The sequence below is a fragment of the Paramisgurnus dabryanus genome, chromosome 15 (genome assembly GCF_030506205.2).
Source record: "Paramisgurnus dabryanus chromosome 15, PD_genome_1.1, whole genome shotgun sequence".
NCBI classification, from domain to species: Eukaryota; Metazoa; Chordata; class Actinopteri; order Cypriniformes; family Cobitidae; genus Paramisgurnus; species Paramisgurnus dabryanus.
In genome coordinates, this window is record NC_133351.1 from 25084290 (window position 1) to 25111777 (window position 27488).

General features: G+C 39.6%; 1 protein-coding gene across 3 annotated transcripts in view; it reads right to left on the reverse strand.

Annotated features, from left to right (window-relative positions):
• Positions 1–741: 741 nt before the first annotated feature.
• The window catches only part of pard3bb (par-3 family cell polarity regulator beta b), a 416763-nt gene continuing 390016 nt past the window's right edge, over positions 742–27488 (reverse strand). For all 3 annotated transcript variants that reach the window (XM_065292869.2, XM_065292868.2, XM_065292870.2), the window contains 2 exons: positions 17132–17208; positions 742–2223 (listed from right to left, as the gene is read on the reverse strand). In XM_065292869.2, the coding sequence (XP_065148941.1) occupies positions 1875–2223; positions 17132–17208 (426 nt within the window). In that variant the 3' untranslated portion in view covers positions 742–1874. The remainder of the gene's footprint in view (positions 2224–17131; positions 17209–27488) is intronic.

Here is a 27488-nt window from a genome sequence, read left to right on the forward strand (position 1 = left end):
GGTTGCAATTCGCAACCTCACCACTAGATGCCGCTAAAATTTACACGCTGCACCTTTAAGGTGCGTTGAAACAATCCAGGCTTTATCAGAGTGTATATGTGTCCCTGTCTGTGAAATCCTATAATCTTATAATTCTTATAAGTCTTATAATTTAATAATAAAACTATAGTAGCATCAAAATTTGATTTCACTCATTAATTTCAATCTTTCAATCTCAGTCTTTATTAAAGATAGGTTATATTTTCACAGAATGCTCTTTACATTATGTAGGATGATTTTATGTAGAAAACGACAATTCACTTAAAATGACTTTAGCTGGGTTTTCGCAGGCAGGGTCACATATAAAAAAGGCCTGACACAGCAACTTGTAAAAACAGTCATTCATTTCTGCTATTCTGTTTGGTGATGCCCGTGGTGCGGCTTTAACAAACGCTTTAATATCTCCTAATGTCTCTCTTTTAGTATTCGTCTTCTACACAGAGCTCTAATTAATCCAGAGCAGATAATGGGGGGTGCGGCCTTTGTAATTATCACATACAACTCTTCTTTCTCCAACAGGCACCATTTCATCTCAAATTTAGAAATTAGGCCATAATCACACATGCATATCACCTCTTCATCCTAATTGATAATTACTAGTGTGTTAATTTGAACCCATTTACGATCGCACACGCAGGTACAGTATGACTAAATCAAGAACGTTCATGTAGATATCAAAAGACAAAAGGACACACATTATTTCAAATGCATATTTATTGTAAATGTGTCATACAAAAGACATTTTTTTACATAGTTTTAATGTATGCAGTGATACTAGGTGCACAAATCTTTTAGTTATGTAAAAGCTACATATGTGTTTGACATGATTATTACATGCTACGGTCAATAATACTTGCATTTCTCATGTTAACCTGAATTCTGAAGGCAGAGAGGGCCTTTTGTACCGAAAAAAGTAATTATTAAACAGGTGATATAAAAATACATAAACATGTTAGAGTACAAAACATTCGAAGTGCCAATCCCTGCCACTAAACAATTTATTTTTGCAGGTTAATACGAAAGCTCATTCAAAATGCTAAAATGAGATGAAACCCATAGGTGTGGCTTCAGGTGGGAACGCTGTAAGCCCAGATTCACAACTGATGGGGTAAAGATCTGCCCCATATCATCCTTCCTCTGTGTCAGAGGTTCTTTGGACCCTCCTTTCCTCTTCCTGACAAACAAGCTCATTCTCTTCATCTTACTCTGTTTATATAATATAGTCACATATGGGACGGTTATAAGCATAAGGCTGTACTGTGTCACGTAAAGGAAATACTTAAGACTTACTGATATTCACTTATAAAGTGTCATTCAACATTAAAGTCTTTCACTTGCAGGATCACAAAGCGATTGACTGGTGGTGACCATGTGGAGTCAAATAGTCACAGAAAACTAAGGCTTCATTCAAGAAGCATATGGAGTGCTCGAACGTACCCAACAACACCCTTCATCTATAAACTACTACACATTTATGTACGTTTCACAGTTTAACTGTAAAGATTGTATAGTATTGCGTTAATAAAAGTGGTATTGATCCAAATGCACCCAATAATCGAAGGGCACTTATGGGACATAATTCATCCTGACGCACAAACACACGCATACATGGAAGTTATACACAGGTGCACAAATAAGAAACACTTTAAAAGCATACACAAGTGCAGCAGGGTTCATTAATGATTATCCCTATGACCACTGCATCATTACAATTCAAAGATGGAGCTTTGGCAGACAAACAGAGAATATGATCCAGCAAAATTGTTAGTAAAAACATGATTGGCACAGTGGTGCTTACAGTATAAACATTGTACACAGGAAAAGTAATAAAAAGGTTAAACAGCTGCAGTCATTGCATTTTTCTGTCTCGGGTCCGAATGCCGCGCCTCTCCGTACGCAAAGCGCTCCGGGCTGGTGTTCCGGTATCCGCCACGGTTCATGGTGTCGTACCGAGGGACCCTAGGGGGAATAGTGGGAGAAGGAGGCACGTCCTGCCGAAGCGGACCCCTTTGCTGCGGAGGAGGATGATAGAACCCCGACTCAACCCGGGGGTCTGCAGAGCGAGGGTAGTTATCTCTAGGGGGGTAGTTGGGGTGGTAGCCTGACTGTGGGTTTGGGTAGTGTGCAGGGTCCCTGTGCCCAGCCCACGGCTGTACTGGATACTCATTTGTTTCTGGTGGTCTTCTGCAAGAAAGAAAAGACGCATGCAGTTAGGAGAGATCTGGAGAGATTCGATGGTTGTAGAGTTTTGGTTAACCAAGTCATCGTTTGGGGTCCGGAGACTGACTAAAAGGCCTAAATTACACAGTGGAAGCCTGTGAATTGCACGTTTGGGACTTGAAAGTGATTCCTGCAATTAGGAAAACACAGTTTCTTGATGAACAGGGCTTAATATGGACTTCCAACAGCCAACCTGCCCTACCAAAGATGCGTTTCGTCATTGCAAAGACATTTATGAACTTGAACTGAAGATGAAAAGCAGATATATGAGTAAATGATCCAGCCAGCCCAGGTTAAACTTCAATACTGACTAAAGCAACTGACATATGCAAAAGGGCAATGCAAAAGGGCATCTGAAGTGAAAAATCAACCCTTCTGTCCTGTTTGATAAATTCAGTAATTGATGCAGAACATGGGTCTCCAACCCTGTCCCTGGAGGGCACCTGTCCTGCCGATTGTAGCTCTAACCCCAATCAAACACACATCAACCTGCTAAAAAGTTGTTCAGGGCTACCTAAATAATAACTAAAATATTGTAGGTGCCCTCCAGGAACAGGGTTTGACACGCATTATGCAGAATATCTCCAACTTTCAAATTCATTAGAAGCTTTTTCTTAGTGACAATAATCATATTTATTTTAGGATCTGTAAAAGCAGCAGAGAAAGCCTTGCTTAGTATTTGCTATAAAATGCAAACCCGCCAGCTGGTCTCCTAGCCTAACCAGCTGGTAAGAGTCCAAAACCCTTCCAAAGCCATCAAAACAGACCAGTCTGGACCAGCTAACCACCTTAGGCTGGTTCAATCTGTTTTACAGCAGGGTAGCCAAGATCTCATGCATCAATGCATGTGTTCACTGATACTACGCCTCCATCAAATTTTCTGTCAAGATGGTGGAAATCTTTATTATAAAACTATTCAGTGACTGTAAAGTAAACAAGGATCATCCAGTCATGTGTGGTTGAATAAAAAATGCTATTTGTGTGCTGCTTATCCAGACTGCCACGTAGCTCAACCTTGGTTTTTAAGGAAGCTTGGGAATCCTGATCTGTATTAATAGCACAAAAAATGTAGGGAAACAGAGCCAAAGGTAGTACAGATAACAGAATATATTAACTGTAATCTGACCACGCAGTGCCAGGGAAGGGTGGAGAGAGAGGGTGTCATGATCCTGTGTTTCATGGCACTTGTGCTGAGACAAGCATGATATTCCATAGACGTGCAACAGAAACATTTAAACACTTCCTCTCGCAAGCAAATACAACGTCTGGGACGGGGATGACATGCGGTCAAGGTCTCTGGAGACGGTAATAAGGAGGCAGACAGTTGGCCATCTCTGGTTTCCTCAAGCTGGCTGATTAGGAAGGAAACAGTATATCCACGGTATTCCAGCACGGATCGCCTTTCATAGCACAATTCGCATTTTCCGGCTTATGCACTGCAGAGTTCCACTGGCTTTAGTTGGCAGTTACATTACTGTAACCTCAACTGAACGACGTTGAGAGAGAAGTCAATGAGAACCAGAGAAAAGACAAAACCAGATAGGGGGCAACGTGGCCGTCCACTTTGCTGAATCAGCGGTCACACCTCTCATTCCCATCATACCTCAGACAAGTATCAGTAACAGGCCTGGCATGCCACATATCTTAAGGAGATGGGATCGTTCTGTTTAACTTTCCAGACCATTCCTATTAACTTACAGTATTTACGTGTAGGACATGTGTCTGTCAGCTAACGTATCGTGTTACACGCCGAGCGTTTCAATTGTAAGCGCTCTTTTGCTGTGGTTTCGCTCCCGTCTGGTGCACAAAAAGGAGGGTTTCCTGAAGACCTGGAGGGCAGGAAGGCAAGCATTTCAAAAATCATCAGCATCCGTGACCACCCAACCAGCAAGACAGTCGGGCGTCTCTGCGCACACACACTCCCTACTGACCCCTTGTTTTTCAGTCAGAAAGCACATGCCTTGGTGATGTCACAAGTAGCACGCATCTAAAGTGTGTGTGCTTGTAAACCAAAGGCTAGTAAAGGCCGAAATCATCATTACCATAGGAGATTATCAGCTTTACCGCATGTGGTGGCCGCATGCACCTGGTCGGCTTGTTTAAGCCCAGAACATTAACAATTAATCTTTCTTTCTCTCAAACGTATCATCCTCTCGCAGGCTAATACAAAACACAAAGCCTGTATACCTCCACTGTTGTGGTTCTCGCTTTTCTTGACGCTGAGTTTCATTGGGTTTCACACAGGAGGTCTGGTGGGGTAAAGAATGTTCCTCTGTGAATTCGATCAACAGCTGGGGAAACCGGAGGCAAGAGGACTGGAAACTATTATTTTATACTAGCGAGCCCCTATCTTTACTTTAACCCCGTATATGTCTTCTGTAATGAAAGGGAAAGCTGGCAAACCAAGTGAGGTCAGAGTAAGATTGTGTTGTGTGAGGATCAGTGAACAAGATAAAGCGTTTTGAAACATTAGGCATCGTTTAAGTAGTATTCAGTCTGTGAAATCTTGATTTTTCGAACTAAATATGCTACGGTGGTACGTGGCCTACTGGGACGCATTTCCCTCCTGGTTTAAAGACTCTATGCAACTGGTTTTGGGGCTCGTTTGGGAATTGTAAGACATTCCTGATTTGCAGTTATTTAAATGATTTTGTGGGCTCAACAGCTGGGAACAGCTGTTTTCACCAGACATGGACTTGGTAGTCAAAGTAGACAATGTATTTAATGGCATGAATAAAAATGATGCTGTTACTGTCTGTTTAGTGCGTTGTGCTTTTGTGTACCTTGCACGGATCGTTCGGCTGACGAGACATTAAATGACTTATTTGCAACTTTGTGTCAAATTCATCAAATTGAGGCTCATAGAGAAGAAAAATGCATCACAAAAGAGCGCACAGACTTTCTATTGTTAAACTACCACATATTTGAACAATTATAAAGATGTATAGAGCTATTTTGGATGATTATGGCATATATGAATAGAAGGTCAGAACTTTACTAACGCTTGGGGCAAAAATGCCACTGAAAGTGACAAGAATTCCCCAGATGTGGGGGCAAAAATGTTGTTGATTTATGAGTTTGTGCCTCTGTAGACTCCGCTGTGACCTGTAGCTGTCATATCTGTATTCACTGAGTCAGTGGTGACTGTTGTTGAATGTGTAGTTAATATGAAGTGGTTCATCATGGGAAAACATAAAACCTCAGGACTGAAAACACTGAACAAACACCGAACGTGATGAAGAAACTTAAACAGCGATTACATAAAAATTGTAATGATAGACACCGTTCTGTGTTGTGTATCCAATTGGGATCAGTTACTTAAATGAATATTCAAAAAAAGAGGCTCTTTTACTGTGTTGGATTGTTTATCTTGTGCATTATTTAAACCTTATTTGTACACTGTAAAAAGATTTGTTGTTTCAACTTAATGTAAGTGTTAGTGGTGTCTTAAAATGTTGAGTTAATTCAACTTAAATATTTTTTTTTAGTTAAATAGCACATATTTTATTGCTAAAAACAACATAATTTTGTGTATTTGGTTTAATACAAGGTGTTTGCATAGATTATGGTTAAAAACATAATTTTTCACACACCGTACATTTTTGTAGCTCCAGATTTCACTCTCTTCCTAAAACTCACGGATTTGAAAAGCACTGTGTCCCTGATTGGCCAGCTAATCTGTACGTTGTGATTGGCCTGAATAATTCTGACGTCAGCCAGAAATGTGATGCTCCTTACCATGTTTGAAAGATTGGGTTGCTAACAGGAGTTAACTTTTAAGCTGTGAGTTAAAGCGGGAGAATTTATGATAATGTCGGTCTTGTCTACATCACCAATACCAGGAAGTAAACTGTTGCCTACAATCCGTCTGTTTGTTGAAGTCCAAGAAAAAAGATTTCCACTGGAGACGATAACTCATCGTTTACTTTGGGGTTTGTATCTTTTGCATATTGTTAAAGGAACAGTATGTAAGAAATTTATATCAATTAATCATTAAATGGCCCTGAAATGTCACTAGACATTAAGAAATCATTTTCATTTCAAATACTTATATCACTCACAACAGTGGTATAACAAGGATATTATCATTTAAAAACTGATGTTTATGTTGTCGTTTTGTATATTGGCCACCAGCTGTGTGATTGCAGTACCAGTTTTAGCCACAAGTTTTGTGATTGCAATACCAGTTTTGGCCACAATCCTACATACTGTATGCCCGAACACTTTTTTTTACGTGAATTTTACTGGTGGCTAATTAGAGAGTGTAAAGAGAGACTTATCAAGTGACACGTGACACCATGTTCGATTCCCCTTTAAGGCAATTTTTTATATAAACTTTAACCAAGCGACCACTATTTAAACTGGCTTGTAAACGTCAGCTATGCTATCATTTGGCTCCACCCCAACCCCTACGTCATAGGGGCAGAAGCAAATTGTACAAAAATGTACGAATGTTGTCATAAAGAATTAATTTGAATTCGCCACCTCGTAATATACATACAAATTGCCATAGCATTGGATTTACACCCTCCTGACTTCAGCTTTTGTCCTGTGAGAGAATACAGCAATGTTAAATTGCTAAAATAAATCTATTCTTTTCACCAAATGAACAAAGAGCACCATATTAAAATCTGCCTTCAGGTCTCAATCACATAGTGAAAAGAAAAAATCATTCTTCAAGACTATTACCTTTAGTTTCAAATGGCAATGGCAGTCATAAATCCGCCACATTATACGCAGGGACATATGCAGTTTCTCAGGATCTTCATATCATGAAGTTTAACCACAAAGTAAGAGGCTGCTGTCTTCATTTGAGCTTCCTAACCGAGTTAAGTACTTATGAAACTCTGCGGTAACAAAGTTTCCCTCCGAAAATGAGACTTTATGATCAACTCAATGACTCCTTAACCATATATATATCCCAAAGAAAAGAGCAATATAGTATACGGTTAGAAATAATAAATGATAAACGGTTTTGCCACCCGTCACCACAGAGGGATGCAAACAAAAACAGAAGGTGTTCATCTGAAAAGCCAGATGCTCTCTCCTCAAACCTTCAGCTTGGAACATCAACTCCAAAATTTGATTGGTGAATGGTGTCTACTGAACGTCTGTTGTCCTGTTGTCTATGTTTCCATGTGGACAATCATGTTTATTGGTTGTAAAGCTCTTCGCCTGAAGAGTTTGTAACTGCTGATCGTTTTATGTTTTTTTTTGACACAATACAACCAGACATCCTGAGGATCCTGGTAAAGTCGTTGTCAACGTTCCAACAATGTCTCTGGCTTCCCGGACAGGAGCTGCCATGAACCGAGTGCCATGTTTTTGTGATCAGGTCAGTGCTGGTCTCCCGTAGTGCACCTGGCTGAAAAAGTGACACCGTGGAGCATCTGAGGGCAGGGCTGTTTATTCAGCTGCCCCCGGGAACGGCGCACCTTACCCTCACACACACAAACACATACACAAACATGTGCCCTACTGACCCCTGACAGTCATATAACACCATTTAGGCTCCCACTGAGAGGAGAATGGTGGGATAAATCCAGACAGGATTATTTAGTTGAAATTCCAGACTTTTATTGGAAACAGAGAATCAAAGCAAAACATTAATCTCTAGCAAGACACTTAAAGGTGCATTGTGTAACTTTTAGGAGGATCTCTGGATAGAAATGCTATAAAATATACATAACTATATTATCAGTGGTGTATAAAGACCTTTCAAAATGAGCCGTTTTATCAACATACACCACGGGTCTCGTTACATGGATGTCACCGCCATGTTTCTACAGTAGCCCTTAACTGCTCTACAGAGCGTGGTTTGTCACTTTGTTGTCTCATGCTGTGTTCACACTAGCCGCGGTGGAGGCGTCAAGCGCGATTGATTTCAATGTTAAGTCAATGTGAAGACGCATTGACGCGCATTTGAGGCATTTAGTGCAGAGGGCAATTCCGCCTCACTCGCGCGTCTAGTTCGCAAGAATGGCGCAGTACTCGCAAATGGTGGTTTTTGTGCATTTTGCGCTTGATGCGAGTTTGCGGCTAATGCCTGAGTTTAAAAATTTTTACTTTGGCGGATTTTCGCGCCATGTTAACCAATCAGGAGCCTGCTTGCTGCTGTGGCGGCGGCCCCGCCCGGAATCACTCATTCAACATGAAGGAATGCTTGATATTGTCCGTAAGCAGTCACCCGGAGCTAAACGACACAAGTTCTTATTTCGAGTCTCAGTGAGGACATTAGGCAACCTGGTAAGTTGTAAATACACATTTCACGAGTCACGTGATGTTTATCAACCCGCTGCATTCCCGCCGTTTTTAAACTATTTTCCCCCTATAGTAAGGTGACCAAATACAAACCAGTAACTCTCTCGATAAATGCACAATCAACATCAGCCATCCTGCAAACAGACAACCGCATAGCACAGGGGTGTCAAACTCATTTTAGGCTGAGGGCCGGATGATAAATAATGCCACGAAGTGCGGGCCGGACAATTTTTTTAAACCTTAGTGTGCTGATAATTGTGTTAAAATTAACTAAACAAACCAAATAATTAATTTGTTTAGCAAGAAAACTAGAGAAACACACAGTTCTGTAAAAACTACATTTCATAAGGTCACACTCGTACTGTACATATTATACACACAAATTTACATCTGAACAAAATCCACTGGCCTTATAGGTTGAAAAGCTTTAATTTAACTTGTTTTGCCTTAATGCCAAAATTATTTATAACTCATTCACTTTTCTTTGGAATATATTTGTAATGAGAACAGTCATTTAGAAAATGAAAATGCTAGATGGGGCAGTGGCCCAAACCAAAAATGGCACTAAGGGGGATGGTACTTATGGTTTTTATAAAGTATTATAAATATTATGTGTTATATTACTAGCATCAACTTAGACAAGTGATTATAATGGGAAATATAATAACAAGAATTAAAGTGTGACAATCTGCTAAATATTCAATATGATTTACCTGCTGGCTTGATGGAGCTTTGAATCAATGTTTGTAATGTTGAACTGCCTTTAGCAGCGTCTCTTTCCGTTCTCTGTCGTTATTTTGTGAAGGCAAGGCATTGGTGTTTTTTTTTTGTCTACAAAGTGTGCCAACAACAGCAAATTTAGTGTTTATATTAACTTAGATCTGATCGGGAACATTAAATCGATTAGACAAGCATTGTAACGTTAATAAGAATGTGGATATTTTGTTGTTGTTTGCTTGCTAAGTTGTTAGCACTTTTAGAACACCGACAGCAAATCATTACCGGAAGAAATACATAAACACACTTCCTAATTCTGCGGTTTAACAACTGATATAATGTAATGAATCTACCTGTTAATGCAACGAACTTAGGAAACTGTCGTCTTCGCTTTCCAGGCAGAGAGTGGACACAAAGATGCTGCAGAGCGGGCGGGAAAACACGAAGTGGATTACCGGAATCAGTGGATCTTTAGCGGAGCGGTAACAATAAATGGCAAGATTTTTGGGCACTGTGTTTCGTTCCGCGTTTTGCTGGTTCCGCAAGTCTCTCATATTAAAAACGAACTAGACACCCTCCTGAAAGGGTTTTTAAAATATGTATTTAATATTTAATAAAACTGTATAAATCATCATGCGGGCCGGATTGGACACCTTTGCGGGCCGTATGTTTGACACCCCTGGCATAGCACTAGCCCCTCCCACAAGAAGCGTATTTTGCCTTTGACTCGTGTCAAATGCTTGCTTTTTCCAAGCGTCTACTTTGCTCTAGATGCGCGAATGCATTCAAAATGTTCAAGTGGCAAACTAGCACGGTAGTGTGAACCCACGTCCAGACGATGATGTGTTTGTCCTGTGCCAGCTACAGTAGCTTCTCTATGCGTTTCGAAAGGGAGGAATGAGCTGTGAACTGAGCCGTTGGTTGCAATTTACAACCTAGATGCGGCTAAAAATCTACACAGTGAACCTTAAGCTGGATTTACACAACAATGTAGAAATAAAATGTTAACTTTTATACTGTTGTTAGAACACAACATTGTTAAAATGATCGCTTTTACATGGATCTGAAAAATGACTAAAAACGCTGCAATATCCATGCCAGGCCAGTAGTTGGCGATGTCACACAATGTCTGAACACATCATACCCATAATGTCATAATTTTTATGAATTTGCGTTTTTTTGTAGTTTACACTGAGATGATAACAGTATTGTTTTCAACAACTTAATCCATTGAATCTGATTAGACCAATAGCATCGGGCTCAAAAATTACCAAAGAATTTCAATATTTTTCCTATTTAAAACTTGACTCTTCTGTAGTTACATCGTTTACTAAGACTGACAGAAAATTTAAAGTTGCGATTTTCTAGGCAGATATGGCTAAGAACTATACTCTCATTCTGGCGTAATAATAAAGGATTTTTCTGCCGTACCATGGCTGCAGCAGGCTGCGTAATATCATTGCGCCTGCTGTAGTGAAAGTCAATTTTTGAGCGCGATGCTAATGGTCTAATCAGATTTAATGAATTATGCTAAGCTATGCTAAAAGTGGTAGCGCCAGACGCGGAGATCAGCTGAATGGATTCCAAAACGGTAAATATCTAGTTTTAAACTCTAGGGGAGCTGAAAAATGAGCCTATTTTCAAAAAAGTGGAATGTCCCTTTAAACATGCATGAGTTTCTTTATTTTGTTGAACACAAAAGAGGGTATTTTGATAAATGATTATCACCACATAGTTGACGGTACCCACTGACTTCCCACTGTTTTTGCCAACTATAATTGCAATACATAAAAATTTGGCTACCTGGATGATTCATGCTCACCACTTGAAGTTTGGCAATGCAGGCGGTTTTTACAAAAGGCAAGTGAAAATGAGCAGCTGAACTTTTGCTTTTACAAATCTCAGCTCTGAGTGTGTGACATGAATAGGCATCTATGTGAGAACTGTATGTAAGGTACGTGATGGGAACAACACGCCTTTCAAAGATGAGTCAGGCGGTTAAGTGGTTTCGCACTGAAATAGATCTGTAGATTTTGATTCTCTGCTGAGGATTCTGACTCTCAGGATGAGAATGCCAAGGTTCGACACCTCTTAAGAATAATACCTCCCGCTCTGAAGCGCAGCCGTGAGAAACGGTGCCAAATGCCTGGCTATTCCAATACCTCCAAGTGAATTCTGTGTGCTGAATGAGTAATGATTGACCACATTTGCTGGCGCAAATGAAACCATCAAAAAATTTCCGCCTGCTTCATTTAATCATTAGCTTAATATTCTCCATCTGCTACCTGCCCGGCACGGTAATGGACGCTGGGGCTGAATGCTGCTAAATGAGGTTTGCGCTGTAGAAGTCACGCTTGCGTGGCAGTCCTGTTATTGGTCCGGCCGGAAGCTTGCGGTTCACAGCTTGTCGGACACCTATGAGCCTACCTGTGGGAGATGCTGGACTCATAAATGGACCATGGTTTTAACACGTCAGCGTCAATTTACAAACCGATCCCCCCAAAGGAGGCCATGGAATTTTACAGTAAATCGCAGAAAGAAAACCTGATTTCCTGAATGAGATCGCAAACATCAAAGAATGGAAAATACACCCATGTAAAAAAGGAGAGAAAGACAAGAGAATAGAAAAAAAACTAAGAAGATAAAGTGTGAAATCTGAGGATGGGGTTAGGAGGTCCAGCTTAGCACAGATGGTGGGTGTTGGTTGCCAGGGCAACATTGAACAGGCAGAACAATAAAAATATGGCTTTATTTTCAGAGCTCTGATCAAATGTAACCTTCTTCCCGCATCACGAGTGCTTTTCTGGCACCTTTAGCTTAGAAACTGACAGCTTGCTGGCTAATCTATAAGATATGAGAACAATTTACTCACAATTATACAAACTGTTTCCACAGTCTTTTTAAGCTCTCTTCAAGTTCAACAATAGCAGACTTTAAACTCATTCAGACTGCAAATACAGGCTAGGAAGTCACCAAATTAAGGAATACTTCACTTAAATACACAGAAATAACCTTGTGTCATTAATTCACAATGTTGTGCCAAAACCCACGTCTTGCTTTTTTGTACTGTGCAATTACAATAAATGGGCACTGGATGTTTTTAAGAGAAGCGTAAGCTTTATGGTACTAGCCGTTCAAAAACGTATAGATGGTTTCAAGCGACAACAACATAAAGAAACAGCTTTTGTGGATAAAATGTTAAGACTTCTGCAAAGCATCAATAACAACAGAGTCCTAATAGTTGTTTTTCCTGTATTTTTTCACGCTGCCAAAAGATAATCTCCCACAAATTATTGGAAATTTATAATGTTTTTCCAGAGAGTTATTGATAAAGGAATGTTTTGGTGGCATGTAAGTTAATTTTTTCATCATATGTTTTTTTCGGTTTCTAAGTTGGGTGCGTAAGATACCAAATCCAATGTTATGTCAAATTAATCAGTGTCTTGTTGACTAAAACATTGCATTGTTTTGAAATATATCTGCAGCTCTTAGGAACTTTTTTGGTGGGCTTGAAAATATTTTGACCCAGCGGGGTTAATTGTAACGCTGTCTTACAACTAACCCATCTGCACTTACGATATGAAAACTGCTAACGTTAGCGTAGTTCTCGCCATTGTTTTAAATAGGCTACACAACGAAATAAATGTGCCTGTCTTATCAAAATTCTTTTTTGTTCATATATTTAATATTGATTGAATAAGGTCACATCAAAGACTGAAATCATAATGAAATGAACGGCTAAAATCAGACTTTGATGCTCATTATCTCAGAATTTGATTTTGAAACTGTAGTATAGTTATTACAGACTGGATCACATATAAAACTTTTTTTGTCATAATTGTGCTGCTTTTTCTCACATATTTTCATATTTGTATCGATTTTTAATTGAACTATTGTTAGAAAAGGAATGGATGAATGAATACAGCGTGGATACCTGGCTATTATAGACCTCTGTCACATTTGGTGTAATTGTCCAAGCATGGTACTAAAAACAAACTTCAAATGTTCATTTGTAGCAGAGATGTGTGTGTTGCTTGTGTAAAAATATTATTAATCAAACTCAAATATTTTTTAAATGATTGAGCCGAAACCAAAAGTGTTAGGTTGTGCCCCGCTCTCCCTTATACATTATACAATACACATTTTACACAGTAACTTTAGCTCAGTGTCATTTTTGAGGTAATCTACTTGTTGTTTATTTAGCTTGTTAAGAAAAAATTAACTTCTTTAAACTACTAACGTTGTTATTGATTCTTTGTGGAGATAACCAGAAGTTACATTAGTTCCACAAAAGCCATTTGTTTATGTTGTTACGGTTGAAACAGTCTATAGCATGTCCCTGTAGCTTACTGTACGTTCACACCGCCACTGGCGTGAGTGTCAAAAAACGCTCTGGCTGCCCTGCCAACGACGCTATAGATAAAGTGTAGTGGACGCTCTGTTGCTCAAATGCATTTCTTGGCATGCATTTAGCAACCTATAGGTTTCTGCCTTCCAATTGTTTGCCGCCGAACGTTTCCGCCTTTCGACTGGTTGGCTGACTAACCATGTCATAGCTCATTACCATAAAGTTGAGCTCTCATTGAAATTAATGACTTCTGGTCACTTTGACGCTCTCGCCGGTAAATGTACAGTTAGTGGTCGAATATAAGGTTTGAGCCTAGGGAACGAACATTTTCACAAAATGTGGAGATTGAATTTAAAACCCGAATGCACTGTAAGGGGCCAGTCACACCAATAGCGTTTATGGCAGTTGCAGGCGCCTTTTTTGAATGATATTCTATGGGCAGGGCGCGTTTGCGCGCTGTTTATGCGCGCCGAGCGCCTTGCGGTTTTTTGCCGCCTGCCGCGGACGCGTTTTTGAAGGAGCGCTGAGAGCGGAGAAGCGCCCGACGTCATTTGTGTCTTTCCATTGTCCAATCGAATGAGGGGAGAGGCGGGCCTTACGTTGTGGTGAGGGAAGTTTACAGTTGCTTTGAAGAACGGGACTCCACTCGCTCACTCTCTCCTGCGTGTTTGTGCACCTCTCATCCTCAAACAAGGTCAGAGCAAGCGTCCTCTTTTTAAAGTTTCTGCTGATATGACAGTTAACAGCAAAAGAGCGCTCACGCTTCAATATTTGATTGACAAGACAGCTGACTCGGTGGTTGCTTAGCAATATGAAAAGCCGCGTCGCACTGCTCTTTTTTTAAAAAAGGCAGTGCGTCGCGCCTTGCGTTTGCAAGCGTTTAAAGCGCTTTTGGTGTGACTGAAGCCTAAGTCACTTAAAAGTGTCTGCCAAATGTATGAAAGAACTGTTAATGTAAATCTCATGACTGCTTCGTGTGAGGAAAAACTTAGTATTTCAGTTATTTTTCACTGAAAATCTTCACTTGCTAATTTCTGTCACCTGATACACCACCAGTCAACAGTTCAGCATCACTTGACTGAAGCGTTTTTCTTTAAATACCTAAAGGCGTCTGCTTAACTGTCTGTGATTAATTTTGTAGACAAAAACAAAACTATGCTAAATTAGCTCAAAACATCTTTTTGAAGTAGAGAACTCCAACAATATTGTTTAAAAGCATCTCATGGTGAGATATCCAGAAGCTTCTTGATAAAATTAAAAAAGTTCATTATTTTGTTGACATGGAAACATGATTATAAACAACGAGTAGGAGAAACCAAACTTTGAATTTGGCCTAACTGATTCAACTCAAGAACTGGATCTGTAAAAAAAAAATCCCTCAATAAAATGCATCGTTCATAAATCTTTAATAAACTCTCAGTAACAAATCAAGCAGAGCTAGTGCAGCTATCAAGATTTTAATAATGACTTCATTTCAGTCAGTTCTCCACACAAAGCTATCATATTCCTTCAGAAGACTTGTAATATAGTGCAACCAGTCGTATGAACCAGTTATGGTGCTTTTGCCTGTTTTTGTCCACATTAATCCCAACTGTGTTGGGAAAAATTAAAACAATAAGCACATTCTTCAAAATGCCTCCTTTTGTGCTCACAGTAGAAAATGTCACACAGGTTTATAATGACCTGAGGGTACGTATCCATTTGTGGTTGAACTTTTCTTCCACACTACAAACTGCTTTATGAAGCGGAACGAACAATGTTACCATTGACACTGGTCTGAAGAGGTCTGAGAAAGCTCGCAAGCAAAAAAATCCAAAGCGAGTGGAATTGGGAGGGGTGCGGGTGGGAGTCCTTGGGGAGAAACGGGAAATGAGGGGGGGTTCTTGAGAAAGGACTGGGTTAGTATTAGTCAGACAGTGAAGGATGGGGTTAGCAAGAATGAGTATGATTGATCTGTGCACCAAAGCAAAGCAAGTACTTCCAATAATGTTCCTCTCGGCCAGAGTTCATCCAAACGGGCCACCATCTGTGCATTCATCACCTAATTATCACTAAAACTGTCCAATGAAATCCTCATCAGAACCAAACGCAACTTTGACTCGCCTTGTTAATCCAATAATCTGGAGGCAGGTGGTAAACGGACCTTCTGATTGGCTGACCCCACGTTGAGCACACTGGGTAATAAGTGGGTGTATCAATGCACTAATGGTTATAATTAGACACATACACATAGAGAAGATGTCGGGTGGGTTGACCAGGCCAAACTTCAGCCAACTGCATGACCTCAGCACAGATTTAAACCTAGAGTTTTTGTAAGCCAGGCCAAAGTTTGGCCACTTTTTGACTCAGCACTGAAAAATATAAACTACCCTAATGGATCTGGAGAATGGGTAAGGAGTGATATTTTGAATCGAATTGGCTTTTAAAGTAGACCCTGAGGGTCTTGATACTAAAATCTGTATTGATAACTCATGCTGAAGGTCTGAAATCTTGCTTCATAGCAGTAATAATGCTGCAGGGAAAGTGATAAATACTTAAAAAGTGTTTCAAGGTTTTATTCCAATTCAGTTAATGCTTTTTAAATCACACACCAACACTTTCAAAGTTCATCCCATTTTGATTTTTTTTTATCTGGCACAAACGCTCCGATCTGTGATCACTTATCCGTTGACTGTGATTGTTTATCCCAACATGCCTACATGTGCCAAACATATACGCCGTGACCCTCACACTAACACCAGCGCTGTTTATACAGATCGAGGAACGCAAACAGGCTGCAGATTTTACGAGCCAACATTCACGCCTGTGCGCTTGTAGCTGCGGTGTTTGTTTGCGTTGGTCGCAACGGTCGATCAGGCTCAGCAAACACGGAGAGACAGACCGAGGGCGCGAGTGAGAGGCAGCTGTAACTTTAAGCAGGTCTAGAAATGTGCTGTAACCCGTGCGATCGAGTTACAGGGTTGTGACCGCATGGCCGTCTCCCCGGAGAGGATCAGGTGAATTCCCAGGATAGGAGCGTCTCAAAAGGCAGACACTCCAGATTTAATTATATGCCTTAAAGAGGATTATTTAGCTCCGCATGAGAGACAGACAGATGACTACCTGCTCTTTATTCTCACATAACCAGGGTCATTCTGGCCAAGTACTGCCCATTTAGACAGGAAGAGACCGTCTGGTCGTTACTATATGTGAAGCGACCAACCGAAGTTTGCTTTGTTTTTACTGTATGTGCCAGTTACAGGCGGGTTTATCGATTACAATTACCGTTCAGCATAGTAAAATACGTCTCCTTGCATGACAATGAAAGTACAGCCCAACTCTGATGCCATCTACCTCATGATTATTTCATCTGTGATTATTTTATCTAAAAAACAGCAAGTTTGCTCTCATGAAGGTTACGCAAATTTAATCCGATTTTTCAGTGCAACATTAACTGTGGGCTGACATTATCTGCTGTCCGAGTTACTGGTTTTGTCTTATCCGTCTCTACACCTTCATCCATCCGTCTGTATTTTGTCACAGAGGATGCAGGACTGATGCTCTTACCTGGGCAGGGAGGCGTACTGTCGCTCTACGTCCTCATAGCGGGGTGCCAATCTGGGGTCAGGGTTTCTCACAGGCATCTGGTGAAGGACAAGAAAAAAGTACATTGGCAATTAGAAGTTCACACTATACATTAAACAGCACTTAACACATCAACTGCAGTTTATGCACGAGTGGGCAGCAGGCTCAATACAGACCAACATGTTAAAATATAGAGCATGTAATGCCGATAATGCCAATAAAGGCAAATCTGGTATTTCCGAATGAATTTTAGCATTTTTAATTAAAAACACTTTGAATACTTCACATATAGTACAGCTTTATGTTCACCACTCAATCGATATTAAATTCAATTTGACACTTCACAATTTTAAGTTGGAAAGCAGCTTTCCAATAAATGCATATACGTAAAGAATTGAAGGCAAAAAAAGGACATTAAGATATAAAAGAAGACAAAGAAAATGTACTGTACATGAAATTATTCAGTGTTTCCACCGGGCCATGGAATTTCTGGAATATCATGGAATTTTAAAGGTCTTTCCAGAGATTGAAAGTCAGTGAATATCATGGACTTTAGTTTGTTGCTTTAAATAAAAAAAACTTTCCATTTATCAAAATGTTATTTGCTTGTTATCTTGTAACGTAAGGCAGTGGTTCCCAACCAGGGGGCCGGGGCCCACAGGGGGGCCTCAGCAGATTTCCAAGGGGGCCTCAAGATGACTTAAAATTATTATTAGACAAAACAAGCATTAAAGGGATAGTTCGGCCAAAAATGATATTAAACCCATGATTTACTCACCCCCAAGCTGTCTGAGTTGCATATGTCCATCGTTTTTCAGACAAACACATTTTCAGATATTTTAGATCTTTCAGTTGATTAAATGTAATGTTACGGAGTCCATGACCTTCAAGTCCAAAAAAAGTGCGTCCATCCTTCACAAAATAAATCCAAACGGGTTTATGATGACAAACAAAGGTCTTCTGAGGGTAATCCGCGCGGTGTTGTTGTAGAAATATCCATATTTAAAACTTTATTAACGTAAATAAATACCTTCCGGTAGCGCCGCCATCTTAGTCGCGTCCGCATTCAGGATGAGAACTTACGCAGCCTACGGAGGCTACTCTGCTGCTGCTCTGTGCCCCCGCCCTCCGAATTTGTCATACGTCACTAAGAAAAGTGCGTACATTACGCTAATACTCTCTCCTGAATACAGAGGAGTCTAAGATGGCGGCACTACCGGAAGGTATTTATTTTCGTTAATAAAGTTTTAAATATGGATATTTCTACAACAACACCGCACGGATTACCCTCAGAAGACCTTTGTTTATCATCCTGGAGCCGTTTGGATTTAATTTGTGAAGGATGGACGCACTTTTTTTGGACTTGAAGGTCGTGGACTATGGGTGGACCCCCGTAACATTACATTTAATCAACTGAAAGATCTAAAACATTTTCTAAAATATCCGAAAATGTGTTTGTCTGAAAAACGATGGACATATGCAACTCGGACAGCTTGGGGGTGAGTAAATCATGGATTTAATATCATTTTTGGCCAAACTATCAGGGAATTTGACTTAGTGTGGGAACCATGATTATTGGAAATGTTTCTCCAAAGATGTACATTAGTGACACTAACTGTGAAAATAAATGTCTGTGGTGTATAATGTAGATATATGTTACATCTACATGCTCTTATTCTGCCACCAAAGCCAAAATTAGATGCTGCATGGTCTAACAGGATATAATACTGTACATTTTTTAGATAAAAACCAGTGATTGTCTGTAAGCAATTTTGAAAAGAGTTTTCCACCTAAATTCATGCTATTTCTGGTGTACAACACCAATTCCAGTTAGACAGGATCGTTTATTATGGTTCTAACAGATTATTGTAGACCTCATTATTAGTTGTAACCTAACAACTCAAGCAAGTCAATGGTAATGTCAGGGCAGGACTGATCCGGTCACTCTCACCTTCCCCCTGAAATACCTGCTGTGACCTGTAATCAAACCCATGAAAGACCAGTGTGAGTTTTCACAAAGGCTGCTTATTGGGGATTTAGTATTGGGAGACATGGGGAGGGGTAGAAACCAGATCCCAGATTATGTTTCTGAAAACAGGATGGAGTCTGACAGTCTTGGACTAAGCCTGACTCAATCCCGAGGATCCAGATTAACTGTGTGCATTACATTAACAAGATGAGCAATCTTTTAAAAGAAGAGCTAAACCTTTCACATTCAGCATGGAGATTTAGGAGCATCTCCTGTTTCTTCTCAGCTTGACCCTTCAAACGGGAACAGCTTACACCATTTTCAAAAATGCTGTTTGTTTTGCAGTAAATATCTTAAAATAAATGTACTTGGAAAAGGACAAGACTTAGTTTTTTTCACGTTAGCAGAGGATTTTATTCTTCATTTGAGCCTTAATCGAACTAAATTGAGTGAAAATAATGATTACAATAAAGCGAAAAACATTTGCCAAAGGGGTACGAAAAAGATGGATTCTCCAAAACAAAGTCCAATAATCGTACACAATGCATTTTAAGTAAATTCACTTTGTTTTAAAGATGTCAAGACAGAGACAAAAGTCCATTAGTTTGTTTCTTGTAGAAGACATTTAAAACCAGCAAATTCATTTTGGAGAGACTTTCTTACATCTAATATTTTTTTTCTTGCCATCTTGTCCCTCTTCACTCAAGAGAGCGAAAAATGACTGGGACTTGGCAGTGCGAGAATTGTACCCTGACACATATACGCAACTTAATAAATGATGAATACTGACATATAATCCATGAGAAAATTATTCCAGTAGATTTAGCAGGGGCCTGACAGATGAAGGTTGAGGCCATTATGGAAAACTGGCTTCTTTTCCGAGGGCAATATGTGTGAAATTGTGTCATCTGTTTCAATGAGCTGATTTTAAATACACGGCTTGCTGTGCCGCCACCTCTCTCTCCACTGTCCTCATAATGGCTGCCCTATACTGCCTGCATATTAGCCACATTTTTCTCCTCTCCGTCTCTGAACACTGAATTGTCTTCAGGGCTTCAATATACGAAATGAAAGGACAGGCGCATATTACCTGGAAAAAAGCCAGTTGAGCAAGAAGCCTGAAAAAAGGAAGTGAAAAAGTCCTCTGTTTCAATCACACGTCTGTGCCTTTACTACATGAGATGTGAAAACCTCAACAAGTACTGTAGTAGAGATTTGGCTCTCTTTGAATCCTGATGAAGTTTACCTTGAAGGTTAAAGAAGAGAACTTATCTCCAAAAGTAACAGACATCATTCGTTTTTATTCTTTTGACTTATTTTTCTTTAGAAACCTATTTCACGAGTCCTAACAGAGAGCAATATCTGGCAAGATTTGCCCCAATATAATGACTGCAGTGATTTGCTTCATAATTTGGCTTTGCCCTCCCATTCACACCATGCTGTGTCCACACTCTGCCCTCTTACCATCTGCGCTTCAGCTATGAACAGAAGCTGCCAATCCATGCTGACCAAAAACCATCCAATCAGGAGTAAATGGAAAAACTCTGGGGTAGGAAACAAACACCTCACTATGCTGACAGTTCATATGGGTACATAAATGTCTGTAGGCAGAAGTCAGATGAAGACTTCCATCATTTAACTGCTGAGATGATTTGAAATGTCTAAACAAAAGTCGTACGGCATAGCAGTAAAAGCTGCATGGTCACTGGTGCCATTACAGCAAGAATTGAGCCGTCAACACCGTGGCCCTTGATGAGACAATTAACCCCAAGGTTGCTATAGTGGGGGACTGTCTGTGAAATAAGTTCAAGGACCCCTCTAGGGTGCACTGCTTAGAAATTTCACAGATATGGTTGTGTGGCAATGAATAAAGAATTTATGACTGTTGACTGGAATCAATCGACAGCACTTCTTGGGAAGTGACTTGAAAAATGGCTGGGTTATTTTTGACCCATAATGGGTAAATATTGGACAGAACACGTGCTGGGTTAAAAATAAGCCTATGCTGGGTTAAAAATGACCCAATGTTGGGTTGTTTTTATGCAACGATGGGGTAATAATAACCCAGCAGTTGGGTTAAAATAACCCAGCAGTTGGGTTAAAATAACCCAGCATTGGGTTAAAATAACCCAGCATTGGGTCAATTTTTAACCCAGCACGTGTTCTGTCCAATATTTACCCATTATGGGTCAAAAATAACCCAGCCATTTTTAGAGTGTAGGGCTGTCGATAGATTAAAATATTTAATCTAGATTAATCGCATGATTTCATGAGTTAACTCGCGATTAATCACAAATTAATCTCACATTTTATCTGTTCTAAATTTATCTTAATTTAACAATTTTCTGTTTTTTAATACTCTAATCAACATGGGTGTTGACAAATATAGATGCTTTATGCAAATTTATGTTACACCAGCCTGTTTACATTTTCAACAGAACCATCAGCCATTGTTTTGCATATGAATTTTCCTTTCAGAAGACCCTTTTCTTTCTCCATTTCTGTTTGCTGCTGTATCATTTGTGTAGCCTGGGTGCCAGCCGATCTTAGCCCCGCCCACAACATTTTGAGGAACGGGAAGATCGGTCTGGAGTTTCACCGTTGAGTTGCTACTATGCTCGACCCAAAGCTGGTCGAACCAATCAAATTGTCAGGGCGGGCTTTATATGATGATGGACAGATGATCAGTAACGTAAATCAACCACGTCACCAAAGAGCGCGTGTGTTGAATCTGTTGTTTACAACGAAATGGCTGCCGCGGTAGAAATCAGATGTGTGGACTCTGACATTGAGTCTGTTCTAAAAGATATCGACAGAGCATTGATTTTAAAAGAGGAACAGAGAAACGCGAGCAAGGCATTTGTTGATGTTTTTGCCGTCCTACGGGATTCGACAAAAGTTGTCGCACTTATGAAAGATCAAGTTAAAGAAGCAACTAAAATGGGTATCACGGCGATGCAACTCGGTGTGCACGACGAGATGGATATAACAAGCAAACGTAATGGGTATCGTCGTGGATGAAGTTCAACTAATGTACAAATGGTAAGAGATAGTCTTACTGTATGACTTAATGTGATATAAATGAAATGTTGTAAACATAGTAGGTGTTGATGTACGTTCGCAAACTCAGACTTGTAGTGTGTGTCGTAGCGAAATAACTAGCAGTTCGGTCAAGCTGCAAATACGTCATTTCAACATACGTCTCACACCCCGTTGCTCTGATTGGTCGTAGGTCTATCCAATTGAGTGCAGAGGCATTTTTCGGTTGAGACACGCCTCATAATTATAGCTCAATGGAGCGGTATCAGACTCAAATTCTGACTAGAATTGAGTATGACAACGTCAGGCTATCATTTGTGAGCTGTGCTGACAAATTAAGTCGGAATGAGCTGATTTTATAAAATTAGTTTTATATTTTGATATTCTCTATTAAAAAACTTCAAAACAAAAAAATCCCAAATTACCACAAAATTACAACATTCATACCTTAAAATAATAGATTTAATAAATAGATTTAGCACAAACAAAGTCAAATCAATATATGTTAAACTTTTTTCTATCTTTTTGTTTGATTGACATTGAGACAGACAACTTTAAGATCTACTATAATGCAAGGATCTTTAATGTTATCACATCAGATATTTTTCCACAGTTTACCAAACATTCACTTCAGAATTAAAACTGTAATTTTGTATAGATGTCTGCATATCGGGTCGCGCACTCGCGCCTCTGTGTGCACGCAAGGAAGATCGTTTTTGAGTCTTGTCGCTCTTAATAACTCTTTAAACATTAATCAGGTCCCAAACTTTATCTCTCTTAATAACCCTTTTAACATCAAGCAAGTCCTCCAATTTATTTTTAAATTTCTGCATGCGTTAAAAGCGAAACCAAAATACTCAAATGGAGACCCAACTGACCCATTGCATTAGATCATTTATGATGGTTCACCTCAATAATAAATCATTTTAGATGTTTAATGACTATTTAGAGCATTGGAGTTGCTAGACAAGAGCTTAATGTTCTTATTTATATGAAAACCTCTGACTCATTTAGACAGCATGGGTCACAGTAAGGCTGCGTCCTAATATAACTAACTATAGGCTATAATCACCGCTAATAAAATTTGTGGCGTTAAAATGAATTTGCGTTCACTTCAGAGTATTAACACAAATAAAGCACTTTTATGTAGGCTGAGCTGTTGACAATAGAGCAACCGGGATCTTCATACTGGGTCCTTGGGTGACAAATGGGGCCCATTTTTGCTATAGCTGTTGAAGACCCTGACCCACCCATACATGTATTTCGTCCCAGATTTTATGAATGCACGATGCAAATACTGTTGTAAAACAAACTGGTTACATATGCCATATTTTCACATATTAGTGAACCCCCTGAATATACGAGTAGGTGTGTATAAGTTCATTTGTGTGTTCACGCAGGGGGCTTTACAGGTCTCCCATTGGAGTCTGTATACTCCCAGTGCTCTGAGCCGCAGGTTCATGCATATGTAAAACAGACAGATGAAATCAGATTTTACAGTTCACCAAGGGAATAAGTAAACAAACAAATGAATGCAACGAGGGTAGAGGTGGAGGATAACGGTATGAAAGGGCAGGGTGGGGCATGCTGACTCACAGCCTCAAGCAGACGTCACCTTTGGCCTCATTAAAGATGTCCCACTCGCCAGCGCCACTGTATAAATCTACTGATCTGACCGTGCAAACTCTCACCCGCGACATTAGAGCCGGTCACATGCACTGGGCTGCAAATAGCACTTGTTAAATGTTAATAAATGAGTTTATTCATAGAAGAATACTCTCTTTTTTTCTTTCCAGACTAAGGTTATGTTGTGTGACCTTCAACTTCCTTAGATGCTAATTACATAACATCGATACATTGAACTTGCACTTCGTAAATATGTTCAAAATGTCCGATGTGACATAATGATTGATTTATGAGGAACACTTATGTGGAATATTAAGGTTCACATCTCTATGGCTGTGACCTTGCTTGTTTTCCTTACTAAGCGGATGTTAAGCATTTGTTTCTTAGAAATGTTAAACTATCTGACAAAATGTGCTGTACTGTACTTTTTATGTCAGTGTACAAATTCAAATCAGTTACTTTAAGAAACAAATGTCAGTCAAGCTAAATAATTTTAAGCAAAACATTTCACAGAATGATAAAATGAGCAATAATAAATGTCAACATGCAACTTAAATAACACGTTCAAAATTTAATAAAGCCACTGGTTACTGTGGTGAAATGCATTTCTGGATAATCTGCTCAGACAACTTTGTCAACCTAAAAATTCATACTTTCATTAAAATCACTCTTTGACCATCTGGTTAAAAATAATTGGGAATATAAATCCAAAAACTACAGCCAGTTCTAGGAAAAGGTATAACATCAATTTTGTTCAGATGTCACTTGGTTTAATATTATAATATCTGCAGGGTTTAAATTGGGCCGGGGCCTTAAGGGGCTGAAGATGAAATAAATCAACATTTGAGAAAATCACCAGCTTGTCCAAATAAAGTCCTTAGCAAGACATATTAAATAAAATAAATAAAAAAAAAAATATATTTTCTGAAGGAAATTTACAAAATGTCTGCATGGAAGATGATCTTTACTTAATATCCTAATGATTTTTGACTTAAAATATATTGATAAATTTGACCCAAACAATGCATTTTTGGCTTTTGCTACAAATACAACCGATCTACTTTGTGGTCCAAGGTCACATATTATATATATAAGATGTTTATTGCCACTTTTTGTCCTCTAACATCTTGTAGCTTCACAATCCTCCTGTGAATTTCTTTCAGGATCCAACAATCAAAAGGAAAAAAAAAACTCTTCGCCTTGGTCCCAACTTAAGACATCAAAATGTGCACAAAGCGTGACAGTAAAAACTCAGCGGACTGTACGAGAATCTGAGCCCTGCTGTCCTCCGCCCAGGGTGACGGTGGGCAGCAATAAACACTGTGGTGTCTGAATGACAGAACCGCTGGGTGATGTGTGTGAGGGCTAAGCTTCGTAATGAAGGCCATTGGGACGGCGCGGTGGGAGAGCAGGCGGGTTCTGTATCCTCTGTCCAGCCCGTCCCTGCTACTTCAGAGCTAATGGCCTACAGAAAGCCATTTCACGGCGTGCCGAGCAGAGGAGAGGAGAGATGAGAGGGGAATTCAGGCGGAAGAGACTGACACGGCCCGTCGTAAAGCGTCCGCTACAACCCTTTGCTCTGTGCACAACCCGTGAGCCATATAGGCACCATTACCTGGACCTCCGGTTGCCCCGATCCACCAGTGCTGAAACTTATTTCGATGTATTCATCCCTGACAACACCAAAAGTGCAGGCTCGGAAAGTTAGTCAACGTAAAATGGATTTGTGATCTATTTTCTTAGATAATGTAACAAATTTACGAGTATGAAATTAAAATATCTGATTGTAAAAATAAAGCCCATTGGAAATGCATCTACTAATCAAATCGATCATTGTTTTGCTATCTAAATGTAAAACAGAAGACACACAACAGTGTAGCATACAGTAGATGACATCAGAAAATACTGTGCTGAAAAAGGTATGAGTGGTGTCAAATCCTTATATGTGTCATTAAGCTACATATATGTATACATGTGGTACCAATATGCACCTTTGATGTACTAATATGCACCTTTTGAAAGGGTACTGACCCAGTGACAGCTTTTGTGCCTTTTTACTGAGTGTGGTGGGTATATAGTCTGAAATGCCCTAAGTCTCTGAAAATATGCTGCTATTTTGTGACAGGTCATTTTAATCTAAGACACCCTGTTCCGGCATGCGAAAGAGCGGGGTGATATTAATATCCGAATTGATAAATAGGCTCCATTACCCCATCACATTCAGACCCAGCCAGTGACAGGGTAACATAAAAACTCTGGGAAGAAAAAGTTACACTGCAGACAGCTAATAAAACCTAGCACCTTTGCAATTTGTTAAGATCTAGCTTTTCCTCTACAAAACGACAAGCCTTGGTGAAAAATGAAAATTCAACAGTTTCTGCTACTTTTTCAGCTGACTCAAGACTTTCGTTAACCATAAGGACCCAGTGCGCAAGTGCCAGTCATTATTTATGCTCAGACATCTGATCACTTTCTCCAGAGAAGTGCATTACTGGACACGCCGCTAACCAAAGGGCAATCATTTATTCCTCTGAGCTGGTCAAATAAATTCAGACGCTGCTCCAAACATGCACAACTTTTTTCTGGGAGCGAGAGAGGCGTGATGAGAGACGAAGATATGAGCCGGAGGATGGATCAAGGATATGTTTCAATCTGTGATCGATGACTCTATGTTAGATTTGATCACCAAAAAAATGTCTACGTTCCTCTACTTTATATTTGTTTTGTACCATCTTTCATGCAGACGTGCCCTTTCTATAGCAATGGCAGTGACGCGGCGCAGACGGATCCAAAATTCAGTTCGGCAACGCATGACGTCACCCATTAAAAGTGAATAGGAAGCGTCAACACTTACACACCATGTGAATGTACCATTAACGTATTAGCGAGAGGTGACGCCATCGGAAAGTTCGAGTGGCCATCTTGGTATTCCCAACCGGCAGAAGGTGTTATTGACTTATTTTCAAAATCATGATGTAAATTCACCCGCTTTACAGCGTATTAGTCACACAAGATTGCATTTTAGGATATGTGTACGTAAATGAATTGTTAATTCTGATGTTATTTGCAATGTTTGTTTTAATCGGGCAGGATAAAGGATTTATAAAAAACGTTAAGTTGAGTGTGTTTGCTGCATTCTGTTAAAGGGATAGTTCACTTTAAAGGAATAGTCCATTTTCTTAAAAGAAAAATCCAGATAATTTACTCACCACCATGTCATCCAAAATGTTGATGTCTTTTTCTTTGTTCAGTCGAGAAGAAATTATGTTTTTTGAGGAAAACATTGCAGGATTTTTCTAATTTTAATGGACTTTAATAGGCACCAACAATTAATACTTAACTCAACACTTAACGTTTTTTTTTTCCGACCTAGACGAAAAGTTGTGGTTTAAAGGTGCATTTTTTTTTTCTTGTCAAAAATGACAATCGTTTCACTAGATAAGACTCTTATGCCTCGTTTGGGATCGTTTAGAGTCCTTTGAAACTCCGTTGAAAAAAACTGTTAAGTGTTGAGTTAAGTATTAAATGTTGGGCTCTATTAAAGTCCATTAAAATGAGAAAAATCCTGCAATGTTTTCCTCAAAAAACATAATTTCTTCTCGACTGAACAAAGAAAGACATCAACATTTTGGATGACATGGTGGTGAGTAAATTATCTGGATTTTTCTTTTAAGAAAATGGACTATTCCTTTAAAATGAAAGTCA